Source organism: Nelumbo nucifera, chromosome 1, assembly GCF_055504915.1.
Source record: "Nelumbo nucifera cultivar China Antique chromosome 1, China Antique-T2T, whole genome shotgun sequence".
Lineage (NCBI taxonomy): Eukaryota > Viridiplantae > Streptophyta > Magnoliopsida > Proteales > Nelumbonaceae > Nelumbo > Nelumbo nucifera.
In genome coordinates this window covers 171,311,061-171,324,166 of record NC_142649.1, presented here as the reverse complement: position 1 = coordinate 171,324,166, position 13,106 = coordinate 171,311,061, and the positions used below count along the sequence as shown (strand labels likewise).

General features: G+C 39.8%; 1 protein-coding gene across 2 annotated transcripts in view; it reads left to right on the top strand.

Moving 5' to 3' along the window:
• Nucleotides 1-11,522, top strand: part of LOC104596478 (putative ATP-dependent DNA helicase CHR12) — a 30,484-nt gene extending 18,962 nt beyond the window's left edge. For both annotated transcript variants that reach the window (XM_010257654.3, XM_019197647.2), the window contains 6 exons: nucleotides 304-563; nucleotides 676-894; nucleotides 2,337-2,544; nucleotides 2,627-2,780; nucleotides 9,706-10,308; nucleotides 10,539-11,522. In XM_010257654.3, coding sequence (XP_010255956.1) covers nucleotides 304-563; nucleotides 676-894; nucleotides 2,337-2,544; nucleotides 2,627-2,780; nucleotides 9,706-10,308; nucleotides 10,539-11,251 — 2,157 coding nt within the window. In that variant the 3' untranslated portion in view covers nucleotides 11,252-11,522. The remainder of the gene's footprint in view (nucleotides 1-303; nucleotides 564-675; nucleotides 895-2,336; nucleotides 2,545-2,626; nucleotides 2,781-9,705; nucleotides 10,309-10,538) is intronic.
• The last annotated feature ends 1,584 nt before the right edge of the window (nucleotides 11,523-13,106 follow it).

Sequence of the window (13,106 nt, the reverse complement as noted above, 5' to 3'; positions counted from 1 at the left end):
GTGTTACTTGGAGATTGGATAGCTATTTTTCCTTTCTCCAAGCATTGACCACTGGCATTTAAAATCCTCGAAATTGTGAAAATGTAAAAATATTATCTGTTAATGATCTATGATTTCCTATTTCCATTTAGGTCCAGTACAACCATATAATCTGATTGATTAGCAATAAAAACCGAAGTGCATGTTGGAGTATTTAATAAAATTGTGAAGAGGACTATAAATTCCTGACTGTAATTAGTATCTAATGTTTATTTTATTTGTACCAGGAGTAATGTATCTGACTAGCTTTTGAACTCTAATCAGGTCACTGAGCAGCCATCTATACTTCAAGGTGGAGAACTAAGACCGTACCAGTTGGAAGGTCTTCAGTGGATGCTATCTTTGTTCAACAACAATCTGAACGGCATTTTAGCTGATGAGATGGGGCTAGGGAAGACAATTCAAACTATTTCATTGATTGCATATCTCATGGAGCACAAGGGTGTTACTGGGCCCCACTTGATTATTGCTCCAAAAGCTGTATTGCCAAATTGGGTTAATGAATTTTCAACATGGGCCCCTAGGTTTTCTTTTATAACCTGCTTAAGCTTGTTCCTTTCTTTTTGCTTTTATTATTTTTAATGTCTACTGTGCTAGCTTCCTATTGACTTTTCACTGGCCTTGCATTTGATACAGTATTGTGGCCATTCTATATGATGGCCGTCTAGACGAACGGAAGCTTTTGCGGGAAGAGTATTCAGGAGAGGGAAAGTTCAATGTAATGATCACCCATTATGATCTTATCATGCGGGACAAAGCATTCCTGAAGAAAATTCACTGGCACTACATGATTGTTGATGAAGGACATCGATTGAAAAATCACGAATGTGCTCTTGCACGAACACTTGTGACAGGGTATGCCATATGCAAAATCTGAAGGTGTTTCTTATTTATTTCTTTCCTGGCATGTTTTATTGTCTGCCAGGTCATGTTTCCCTTGTTACTCTTCATAGGTTCTTCCTATGGTTTCTATCCCAGAATTTGCAGTACTTTATTATGTTATCATGCATTGTCTCTGTGAAGGTCTTTTACCTTAATGTCTTTCTTCTGTTATATTGATTGATAAACTGATATTCGGAGTACTCTAACTTAACTTATCATACTCTTTTGTTTCAATGATCCATTCATTATTGATTACCTTGTTCCAAAGAATCCTTTTGCTGACCATTGCTTTTGGTGGTTCAGAAACCCACTTAGATCCTCAGATCACAGATTTGACCAACTATGCCCTTGTGAAATATTGGTTTGCCTAGTAACTTTTTTAGTTAGTTAGGTTTTATAATTTACCATTGGGCAATTCAAGTACAAGAATAAGACATTGTCAACAAGTTCATTTTGAAGAACCACCTTTCTTAATCATCGCTCTATGCTGGCTCAGAAATCTAGTCAGATCTCAGATCATAAGTTTGACCAAGCTATGGCATTGTTAAATATCCTAGTCACTGTTTTCTTTCTTTGAGGTTCTATGATTTGTTATTTGGTGATTCACCTCTAAAAAAAGACTGAAATACAAAGACAAGGTAACTAAAGCATCATAATTTCTACAGGTTGTCTTAACTTTAAATTGTAAATAAAAATAGCAAATATAAAATAAATACTTCTCAGATCATAATATTGACCAAGCTATGTTTTTAGGATGCCCTAGGCTGTTGTGAGAAAACTGGAAAAGATCATGAGAGACTTTTTGTGGGAACTTGGGGAAGGGAAGAAAGATCATTTGCTTAGGTGGGAGGTGTCGAAGTTGAAGGCAGGAGGGTTGGGGATTGGGAACAGTAGAATGAAAAATTGGGCCTTATTGAGTAAGTAGCTATTGGAGGTTCCCACGGGAGAGCAATAGGCTTTGGCATAAAGTGGTTGCAAGTGTTCATGGACTGTCAAACAGTGGTAGCAAGTGTCCACTATGCCTAGGAAGGCTGCCAATGTATATGTCCCTACAGATCATCATCATCATCATCATCATCATCATCATCATCATCATCATCACATCATCTAAGCCTTGTTCTAACTATATGAGGTTGGCTACATGAATCCTCTCCCTCCATTTTGTTCCATTCTTTCAAAATGACAATTCAATGTCTATGTACATCAGAGTTTGACCAAGTTCTAATGCTCTGTAAACCTGACACAATCCCCTACTTTATCAGGGCTTAGAGCAGCAATGTAATGCAAGCTCACACTGGTGGAATTTTTTTTGTCCCTGCAAATATTACTAACTAATTTCCTAATATTTCTATGTTGTCTTTTTGTCCTTAAAGAAAAGAAACCAAAATCTCTAATTGCATTTTGTTTTTGTACAGCTACCGCATTAAACGCAGGCTTCTATTAACTGGTACACCAATACAGAATAGTCTGCAGGAGCTGTGGGCCTTGCTTAATTTTCTCCTCCCCAGCATTTTTAATTCAGTGGAGAATTTCGAGGAGTGGTTTAATGCACCCTTTGCAGATCGATGCGATGTTTCTCTTACAGATGAGGAGGAGCTGTTGATTATTCGTCGTTTGCATCATGTGAGTTTTGACATCTACTCTACCTGTATGTTGTTACATTCCCTTTAACTGTTCATTTTTCATCTATTATGGGCTTTTCTAGGTTATAAGACCATTCATACTGAGGAGGAAGAAAGATGAGGTAGAGAAGTATCTTCCTGGGAAAACACAGGTCATACTGAAATGTGATTTGTCAGCATGGCAGAAAGTATATTATCAACAGGTCACTGGCTTGGGAAGAGTTGGTCTTGATACTGGTATGTTAACCTTTTGCTGGTTTCATCTGTCTGGTGAGTGTTTGTTCATGTAGCCTTAGAGACAAGTTCTCCTATCAGAGAAGCAATTTCCCCCCTGGTTCCTTGGAGGGGAAAGAAGCCTCTTATTCTAATCTCACAATATTTATGATGCAGAAAGGGGCTTCAAAGTCACAATGTCTATGAGATTACCTTAGGAGATTAATGAATAAACATTGTGACTTGTGAGAGCATTTTATTTTAATAGTAAAAAACAATTTTTGTTTTGTTTTCAATAAATGATGAAAATTTTTATTCGAACTAGAACTTACAAGGATATATCAATGTTTTAAAACATGGAGGTGTGATGCAAGGTGTTCTACCTTCCTAAGGTGGGAGGTGTAAACTAGAATGCAAGAGGCATAAGTCCCTCAAGCATGGATTTTTTTTTTTTTTTTGAAAAAAGGTAAGGTAACTTTTTATTGATGAAGAAACAATATACAAATTACGTTTGTTTTGGAAAATTGTGTTATTCCTTGTAGCCCAAATAGTACTTAATACCACAGCTGGGATGGAAGACCATACACTCTTTGTGATCTTGGACTGTCCCTTAAGCTCCCAACACCACAAAGATCATACACAGTCGCTGGCATGACCCAGTGGAGCTGCCAAAGAGACAAGAAATGGCTCCAGATTGCATAAGACACAGAGCGTGCAGGAAAATGTGGTTATTCTCCTCTTCCACTTGATTACAGAGCACACAATACAGGTTCTGGAGCTAGATTCCTCTCCTCACCAGATTCTTTTTGGTGAGACATTTGTTTAAAGCCACAGCCCAGAGTAGAGCATTTATCTTTGAAGGGACTACCTGGTTCTGGACTTTCTCTGCAGGAAACTCAGCTTGAGGGCCAGTTGCTAATTTTCTAGCAAAGGAACTAACAAAGAAAACTCCATCACTACTCCAACTCCAGTTCCACATGTCCTCCTCCAGTAAATCCAGATTGTGATTAGACAACAGCTCCAATAGATTAGAAACCAATTCTATTTCCCTGTCCTGAAAATGTCTCCTGAAAAAAGGGCACCAAATCTGTAAATTGTCTCAAACCTCACAGCAGTTAGCCACCAGGACATCTTGATTCTCTCTAACCTGAAAAAGATGTGAGGGAATAACTCTGCTAAAGGCAAGTTGCTACACCATATATCTTTCTAGAAACTTTGTCCATTTCCCAATTTCACCAAAAGGCCCCTACTTATTAGAGGGAATATCACCATGATTTTCTTCCAAATAGAGCATCCTGATGAGGTAACAGAAGTGGTTGTCACCCAGTCACCCCTATCAGTGTTGTATTTGGCTGTAATCAAGCTTCTCCACCAGCTATCTCTCTTTTTGCCAAATCTCCAGATCCACTTCCCCAGGAGAGCTTTATTAAAGACTCAATTTCCTGACCCCTAGGCCACCCGCCACCCTTTGTTTAGGGGCACAAACCTGGTCCCAGCTAACCAAGTGAATCTTTTTCTCTTCTTCGCACCCTCTCCACAAGAAATCTCTGTAGCTTTTCCACTTTTTGGGCCACTTTCCTTGGCATTGGGAAAAGAGACAGCATGTAGGTCAGACTTAATAAGGAGCTTTTTAACAGTGTAATCCTGCCTCCTAAGGAGAGGTATTTTGACTTCCAAGAAGCCAACTTCTTTTTCTAACCTCTCTAGTACCGGTTCCCACACTTCTGAAGAAGTACATCTAGCTCCCAAGGGGAGCCCCAAATAAATGGTTGGAATGAATTCATGGGCCGGGTAGCCCGATGGCCTGGCCTGGCCCGACCCGTTATTTTTCGGGCTTGGACAAAATTTCAGGCCTGCGGGCTCAGTCTCAGGCTTTAAATACCAGGCTTGGTCATTTTTCAGGCCGGGTTTGAGCTTTCTCAAATAAGCCTGGCCTGGGCCTAAGCTCGGCCCGATACTATTACATATAATAAAAAAGCATTTATGTTATATATAATATATATTTGTTTCTTAAATTATTAATAAGTATTTACTATTAGGAAATACAAATTAATTTATTAATTTATTAAATTATTACTAAATTAATATAATATTAGTTTATAAAAGTACATTGAAAATAAGACATTTTGTGTACAGGTTGGGCTTTGGGCTCGGGCTCGGGCCTTCACATTTTCTGTTGATAAAGAGGCAAAGCCTGGCCCATGAACAGGTTTAGCAGGAAGCCAACTTGACAGGCTAGAATTTCAGCTAAGTCATCAATATTCTCTACGTTTTCCATAGGAATTAATCTGCTTTTAGCTCAATTGACTTTCAGCCTTGTAACTATCTCAAACCAACAAAGGACCCCAAAAAGTACTTCCAACTGATTTCTATCGGCAATAGTGAAACAAAGGGTATCATCAGCAAATTGTAGCAATTGGACTTTTTCTCCCCCCCAGAGTGGTTTCAAAGCCTTGCTACATACCTTCACTTACCACCTTATTCACAAAGGCTGTTAATAACTTTGTACACAGATGAAGAGGAGAGGAGAGAGGTCCAATCAAAAAAAAAAGAAAAGAGGAGAGGAGAGAGGGGGTCACCTTGCTGGAGACCTCTAGAGCTCTTGAAAAAGCCAGCTGATTATCCATTTACTAGGACTGAAATTTAGGAGAAGTATAGACCTTTATCTAGTTCCTCCGTCTTTGTCCAAAATTCATTTTATCCAAGACAAAATTCAAGCATCTCCAGTTAATACAGTCATAGGCCTTTTCCAAGTCTAGTTTACAGATCAGCCCAGGTTTTCCTTCTCTTTGCCTTGAATCAATCAGCTCATTCGCCACCAAAACACTATCCAACATTTATCTACCCAGCACGAAAGAAAACTGGTTTTTTGCAATCACTGAACTCAGGACCTTCTTCATTCTCTCTGTTAAGACAAGACCTTAGCTAGGATCTTGTAGAAGCTGTTTTATAGACTTATTGGTCTGAAGTCCCTTATATTTGTTGCTCTCTCAATCCTTTGGAATTAAAGAGATGAAGGTAGCAAAGCATTCAGACTTCTTTCAAGTGTAGCATTAGAGTGGAAATCCTGAAACACCTTCATCAGATCCACCTTTATCACCTCCCAACATTTTTTATAGAAGATATTTGTGAGCCCATCTGGCCCTGGGGATTTGTTCGCTTCCAAGTTTTTTATCACATGCCACACCTCTTCCTCAGTGAAAGGGGCTTCTAGCTCTCTTTGTTGGGCCTCTGAAATCCTCTTCAAATCCAAATCAATAGGGAGGGGTCTCCTTTTCCATCTTTCCTTGAACAGATTGGAAAAGTATTGGGTTGCTATACTTTTCAAATCAGTCCAAGCTTCACCCACCTGGCCATCAAGCTCTAATCTTTCTATTTGATTAACCCTTCTTCTAGCATTTGTCATCCTGTGGAAGAAACCAGAATTTTTATCACCTGCTTTCAACCAATTTACTCTTGCTCTGTCTCTATTTTAGGTCATCCCTATAGGCTAGCTTGTCAAGAATTAGCTTAGCTTCAAGCCTCTTTTTCCTCTCTTCTTCTGAAATAGAGCCAGCAGCCTCTTCAGCCAAGTCAATTTCTTTAATTAAATTCAGACAGTTCCTTTTTTCTGATTATGACTGTTCTTTAAAACCCTGCTTCCAAGATTTTAGGAAGTCTTTGACCAAACTAAGTTTCTTAGCAAGGATATGAGAGCTGGAACCCAGAAAATCAGAATCTGACCACACTGAAGATAATAATGATCCTAGGTTGTCTTCTTCAAACCAGGCATTTTCTTGACCCCTACATCCACACGAGCTGGATAGGAGCATGATTTGAAACAGGCCTTGGAAGGATGATCTGCTTCACTTGTTGGAAGGCTTCTTCCCAACCCGGCGAGATCATAAATTTGTCAATCTTGACTAGGGTCGGATTTTCTTTATTATTTGTCTAGGTAAACTGTCCACCTAAGAGAGGCAAATCTAAAAGTTCAAATTGGTTCACAAAATTTGCAAAATTCCTCGTCTCTCTCGTTCTCCGCTACCACCCTTTCTGTCTTCCATAAATCTGATTACATTAAAATCTCCTCCCAGAACCCAGGGGATATTATGTCCCCTTCTCACCTCTGCTAAATCCTCCCAAAGTCTTTCCTTTTCTAAACTAATCGTCGGGCCATAGACATTTGTGAATTGCCATTGACCACCTCCTTCAAGCTCCAAAATTACTAAAACAGAGAACTCCCCTTCCTGAGACTGAATTAACTTCCCTTTCACTTTGTCCCAAAGGATTAGTAAACCACCCATAGAACCTCTTGCGGGATTTCTCACCCACCTCACTTGACCCTAACCCCAAATACTTCTAAAAACCCCAGCATCCAAGCATTCCATTTTTGTTTCCTGTAGGAATACCACGTCTAACTTCCATCTTTTAAGCATCTCAGACACCACCACCCTCGTCCTACCCGACCCCAACCCCCTCACATTCCAAGCTAGGATTTTCAGTTCCATGAAGAACGGTGCACCCCACCCCCTTTTTAGGTCTTTTTCTTCCCCCCTCCTCCCTTCGACTGTCCATCCCCCTTTCTCGCACTGTCTTTCAGACCCCAGGCTAGTCTCATCATCTCCTTATTTTTCCTTCCTTCCATGTTCCCTTTCTTCCCCTACATTTTCCCTCTCTCCTCCAAAAGATCTTTTCTCAATATTTTCTAGGTACTTCACTGTCTCTTCTTCCAACCCTTCAATGGACACCCCTAGGAATTTTCCCAGACCCAGCAGCTTCGACAAAACCCAAGAAGAGGTTTCTGCCACCTTTTTTCATTTGTCAATCCTTTTTCCTTCTCTACCCCCCCCCCCCTTCCACTGACATTTCTTGGAGGCTTTACATCAAACAGTTTCTCTCCTCCCTTTCCGCACTCGGCAAGTGAACCTGGATCTCAGTCTATCTCCCAGTGTCAACTATCCCCTGAGGTGGAGGTTCAATAGCTTCTAAATGGCCAATGGAGTCACCTCTGCAACCTCCTTTTCGGAGTTAAGCGTAAGAGAGAGAGAGAGAGTCAATGTCATGTTTTCTCTTCCCTCCTTGTTTCCTAGTACGACCCTTGTCATTGAGTCGTCAACCACCGGCAAAGAGCTTTCCGGTAACAGGGATGCCACCGGAAACCAGAGAGGCTCTCGTCTAGACCTCGCAAGACCACTCCCTCTTTTTGTCTGTCGAACTTTTCCTCTTCCAAATTCCACCGGCGAAGGAGAGTTCTAAGTCTCTCGGGCCCTCCGTCAAGAAAAGACAAACCCCTTGATGGGCTATCTGAATCGGGTTTGGATCAAGCTGCCCCGATGGGACGAGAATATAAAGCAATGACTTTTCCTTCTTCATCTCTAAAGGCTCCACCTATGCCCAAAGGCCCTGGATTACCTTCACTACTGCCATCAAAGTTCAGTTTGACAAACCCAGTGGCTGGTGGAGACCAAAGGGAAACAACTTTGGTCTTTGCTGGGGCTGTGTTAAGTGTTATGTCTGTGTTATTATACAGTTGTCAATTCTCAGTTAACTCCTTTTTCAAAACATTCATGAGATATCTAAGTGGTTCAGAAGTCATTGCAGGGTCAGTCATTGCAGTAGACAATTGATTATTAAAATACCATCCATCCCCCAAAAGAAAAAGGTGAATGTGATGCAGCAAGGCAAGAATCAATAAACAGACACAAGCTAGAAACACCCTTGTTCCAGGCCTCAATGCCATTGGTAGAACTTGGCAGGATCCTACCAAATGAATTGTAATCTAAGAAAGAGAGAAGTATAGAGAGAGGAGAAAGGGTAGAGAAGATGAAGGAGATAGAAACCCCAAGGAGTCAAGTTGTAGATCCCACCTGCAATAATCTGAAATAAAGAAAAGAAGGAAAAAACAGAAGAGAAGAAGAAGATTGAAGATGGGAGAGAGAAAAGTAGAGGAAGAAGATGGAAGAAAGGGAAGGAAGAAGAGAGAGAGAGTTCTAAACTTATCTTCAGCCCCCAATGATCTCTTTTATTCTTTTGTTATAAAAAATAAGAACAATTACATGAGCACCCTTAGTAGGGCATCCATCACTAAAGACACCAATTAAAAACAATAAGAAAAGAGAAAAACAGGCCCATATCTATTATCTAAGGCCCACTACCTACTAACACAAGTCATAAACACAACTTAAAGAAAAACAAGAAACTAAGGCCCATTCGGCCCATTATCTCTATAAGTCACTCCAAGAGACCTAGAATCACTCTAGGGTTTGTAGGAACCCCAAGGTATCACTCCAACAGACCTAGAATCACTCTAGTGTTTGTAGAAGTCACTCCATGCAGCAAACTTGCAAGAGAGTTCTAGCTTCAAAAGGAAGAGAATACATCTATTTATAGAGTGACTTGTGTGGCTCGGAATACTGTTCATCATAAGTACAAAAATGTCACTCCTTGTCTTGTGCATTAAGAAACACAATAACTTTCCTCCTATTAATGCAATTAAACTGGAAATTAAAAGATCCTACTAGACTAGAAAAACAAGATATCATGGGCCAAGCCCACATGGAACTGGTCAGAATGATGAAAATACCCTTCTGTCAAAAAAATACAGGAATACATAAATTTTCAGAAAATTCCAATTTTGACTCTTCAGTGCCTGCATCAGAGAATGTTCCTTGGGCTGTGTTTGGTTGCAACGCAAACACAAATATATACACTACATATTTACCCATTTTTCGGTTCATGAATGCAAACACGGTTCACATTTTAAACCATTTTTGCATTCATCTTGTTTGTTTGAAATTGGTGCAAAGTGTGGTTGTTCTCTTTTTTCTTCCTTAAGTATTCTTCTATGCACTTTCCTCTCATCAAGCCATTTTAATTTTTTATTCATATATTCATCTTTCTCCCTCTAATTGAACTTAACTTGCCAAAGGGCAAAAAGTTAAAAGCTTACTAACAAGACAAAAATATACAGGATCAGGGAAATCCAAGAGTCTTCAGAACCTGTCAATGCAGCTAAGGAAGTGTTGTAACCACCCATACCTCTTTGTTGGGGAATATAACATGTGGCGCAAGGAAGAGATTGTCAGAGCATCAGGGAAATTTGAGCTTCTTGACCGCTTACTTCCGAAGCTCCAAAGAGCAGGGCACAGGGTTCTGCTTTTCTCACAGATGACTCGTCTCATAGACATTCTAGAAATTTATCTGCAACTGCATGATTTTAAGTATCTCAGACTGGATGGTTCAACAAAGACAGAAGAAAGAGGGACGCTGCTAAAGCAATTCAATGCACCAGATTCTCCTTTTTTCATGTTTCTTTTGAGCACACGTGCTGGTGGCCTTGGTCTAAACTTACAAACTGCAGACACTGTGATAATCTTTGATAGTGATTGGAATCCTCAAATGGATCAACAGGCAGAGGATCGGGCACATCGCATAGGGCAAAAGAAGGAAGTCAGGGTTTTTGTGTTGGTTAGTGTTGGCTCAATTGAAGAGGTTATATTGGAACGTGCAAAACAGAAAAGGGGCATTGATGCCAAGGTCATCCAGGCTGGGTTATTTAATACAACTTCAACAGGTATGACCTTTAATCCCTTGGCAGTGACTTCATAACAGTGAGTAGTATAAAGAAGTGGGTGTGTCTATACATTTGAGATTGTAAGGATTCTTTGCATCAAACCTGTTATTAACTCATTCACTGAAATTAGTGCCCATGTGGAGTTATCTCGCTTGATAGTTGGCAATGCTAATTTACTTATTTTATTTATAAAAACCTGGCCATGTAAACCTAGTTGATCTTTTGTGCAGCTGAGGACAGAAGAGAGATGTTGCAGGAGATCATGCGGAGAGGTACAAATTCACTAGGGACAGATGTGCCGAGTGAGAGAGAGATCAACCATCTTGCAGCTAGAACAGATGAAGAATTTTGGTTGTTTGAGAAGATGGATGAGGAGAGGCGACAAAGAGAGAACTACAGATCAAGGTTGATGGAAGATCATGAGGTACCTGATTGGGCATATTCTGTACCCGATAAGGCAGATAAAACCAAAGATATGGAACCTGACAGTGGCAACACCATGGGAAAAAGACGGAGAAAAGAAGTGGTTTATGTTGACACACTGAGCGACATACAGTGGATGAAAGCTGTTGAAAATGGAGAAGACTTGTCCAAGCTTATGACCAGAGGCAGGAGGAGGGAGCATCTTCCTCCTGAGGCCAATGAATCAACCAGTGATAACGGAGGGGGAGAGCAAAAAGTATCAGAACCAACAAATGACGAGTCTATGACAGGTGATGGTGCCACTGAAAATTTCTCGAGTCGGACACCAAAGAGGCTCAAGATGGGATCCGTACATTATAACAAGCCTGAATATGAAAGTTCTGGAGACCGAGGTTGGAGTGGTGACATCTTTACATGGAAGACCCACAAGAGGAAGAGATCAAGCATTGGGTTTCCAAATTCATCATCTGATGCTAGAGGGCAGAGTTCCAACAGCAGCAGAGGGAACGGATGGGCTTGATTGAAATTAGTCAAAACTAACACCTAATCAATGGACAGATTTATTTTTATGTACCTTGTAACTTTCAGGAACTTTTGATCCAGAATGGGTGATCCTCATTTGATTTCCCAGTTCTTCCAGTTCTTGAAAGAGCTTAATTTTGACGCTTCTGTGGATCAGGAAACTTGTTTTTGACCCTTTCATTGGTGGCTCATGCTATTGCCCCCACTCAATTCATTTGTGATAACATGTAACATTTTATAATGCAAATAATAGATTCTTTTTTCAGAAATACTTGGATGACTTACAAAAAAGTAAAAACAGAAAAGATCCCTATAACCTTAGGAACCATCATTTTTTTCTAGTTTGAATATGAAGATTGTTTCATTTTCAAATGAACCATTGCTTTGGTTATCGTTGCTCTGTACAGAGGCCATTACCCAATGTTGGTTCCAGGTTATCATTGCTGTCTACAGGTAAGTGAAAACGAATGTGGGAAAATAGTCTTGAACGGCTGAGCCAAATTGGTAATGGATGACGTAATCAAATGATTGAACCTGAATTCACTTCACCCGACCATGCCAGGCTCATCATCATTCATGCCTCTCTCTCTCTTTCTCTCTCTCTCTTGATAGATAGATAGATACATTTGACAAAAATTAGGGGAGAAAAAAAAGAAAAAAAGTGACCCATGGAAAGAGTAAGCAAAAATCTGAAGATTAGACTAAGAGGAGGCACTCAAACTCATGTGAAGTGCAACTAAAGAAGCATAGGCGCCATCCTTGATGTTTATTTTAATTTTTCATGCTTTTCCTTTCTCTACGATTACCCCATTTTTAACAACTACTATTAGGTATGCACCTTTAATGGTAGATAACCAGTGTAAAACCACAACCGTCGTTCTGTCCACCATAACACGGTCCAATGCATCCTGTACCACTTGTTCTGACTCAGTTGAATTGAATTAAACCAGATTCATATTTCATCTGCCCAAATTGAATTGAACTGAATTGAAGAGAGGGAAGAGAACTTGGTTTGGTTGCACTGTTCAAAGTTCAAACCTGTTGCAACCCACTGATAAACTTGTGGGCATTTGCCAACTCAGCTGCACCTAAAATTTCAGCTTCTGTTGCATTTCCTTCCTTTCCATATGCAATTTTGGCTTTGATGGTGTCATTGAATAACACAGGTTCTTGGTTCACTAGATCCAACCAAAGCAACTGTTGATTTCCCACTCTGAATTAGGGTCATAAAAACCTCTGCAACAACGAGATAACCGTTGATTTCCCACTCCCACTTTCTCCAACCAAAGCAATTGTTTGAAAAAATTAGATCCAGTTCATTAGTTTTGCTTTGGGAAAAAAGAACAAATATTATAAACTACAGTTTTTATTTTATGGTTATTTATTTTCTCTGTTTTCACTTAAAAGCACACTCCTTGAGTAAGGATACTGAGAAAAACCAGAGATTAATGTTTAACAGACAGTAGTACCATCCATCGTTTGTACGACCCAAGCAATCCCCGTATAATCCACCGCTTCTCATGATAACTACAAGAATCAACATGAAATAACACTCTTCAAATGAAAAACAAAAATAAAGGACCATATAAAAAATTAAAAAAATAATAATAATAATAATAATGTTTAACAGAAGGATTTTTGTACATTGCATACGCACTTTAAAGAAATATGCTACAAGGAAACCATGAGGGGAGAAAGAAGAGTAATGAGGTACATGCACAGAAAATATCATTGATGATCTTGAATTCCTCCCACCACTGAGCACTATCATTGATCTCTTCCTTCGTCGGATTCTCCTTTTTCTCGAACACAGGGTCCTCCTCGTTGAGAATTTTCTCAACCTCTGGTGCGTA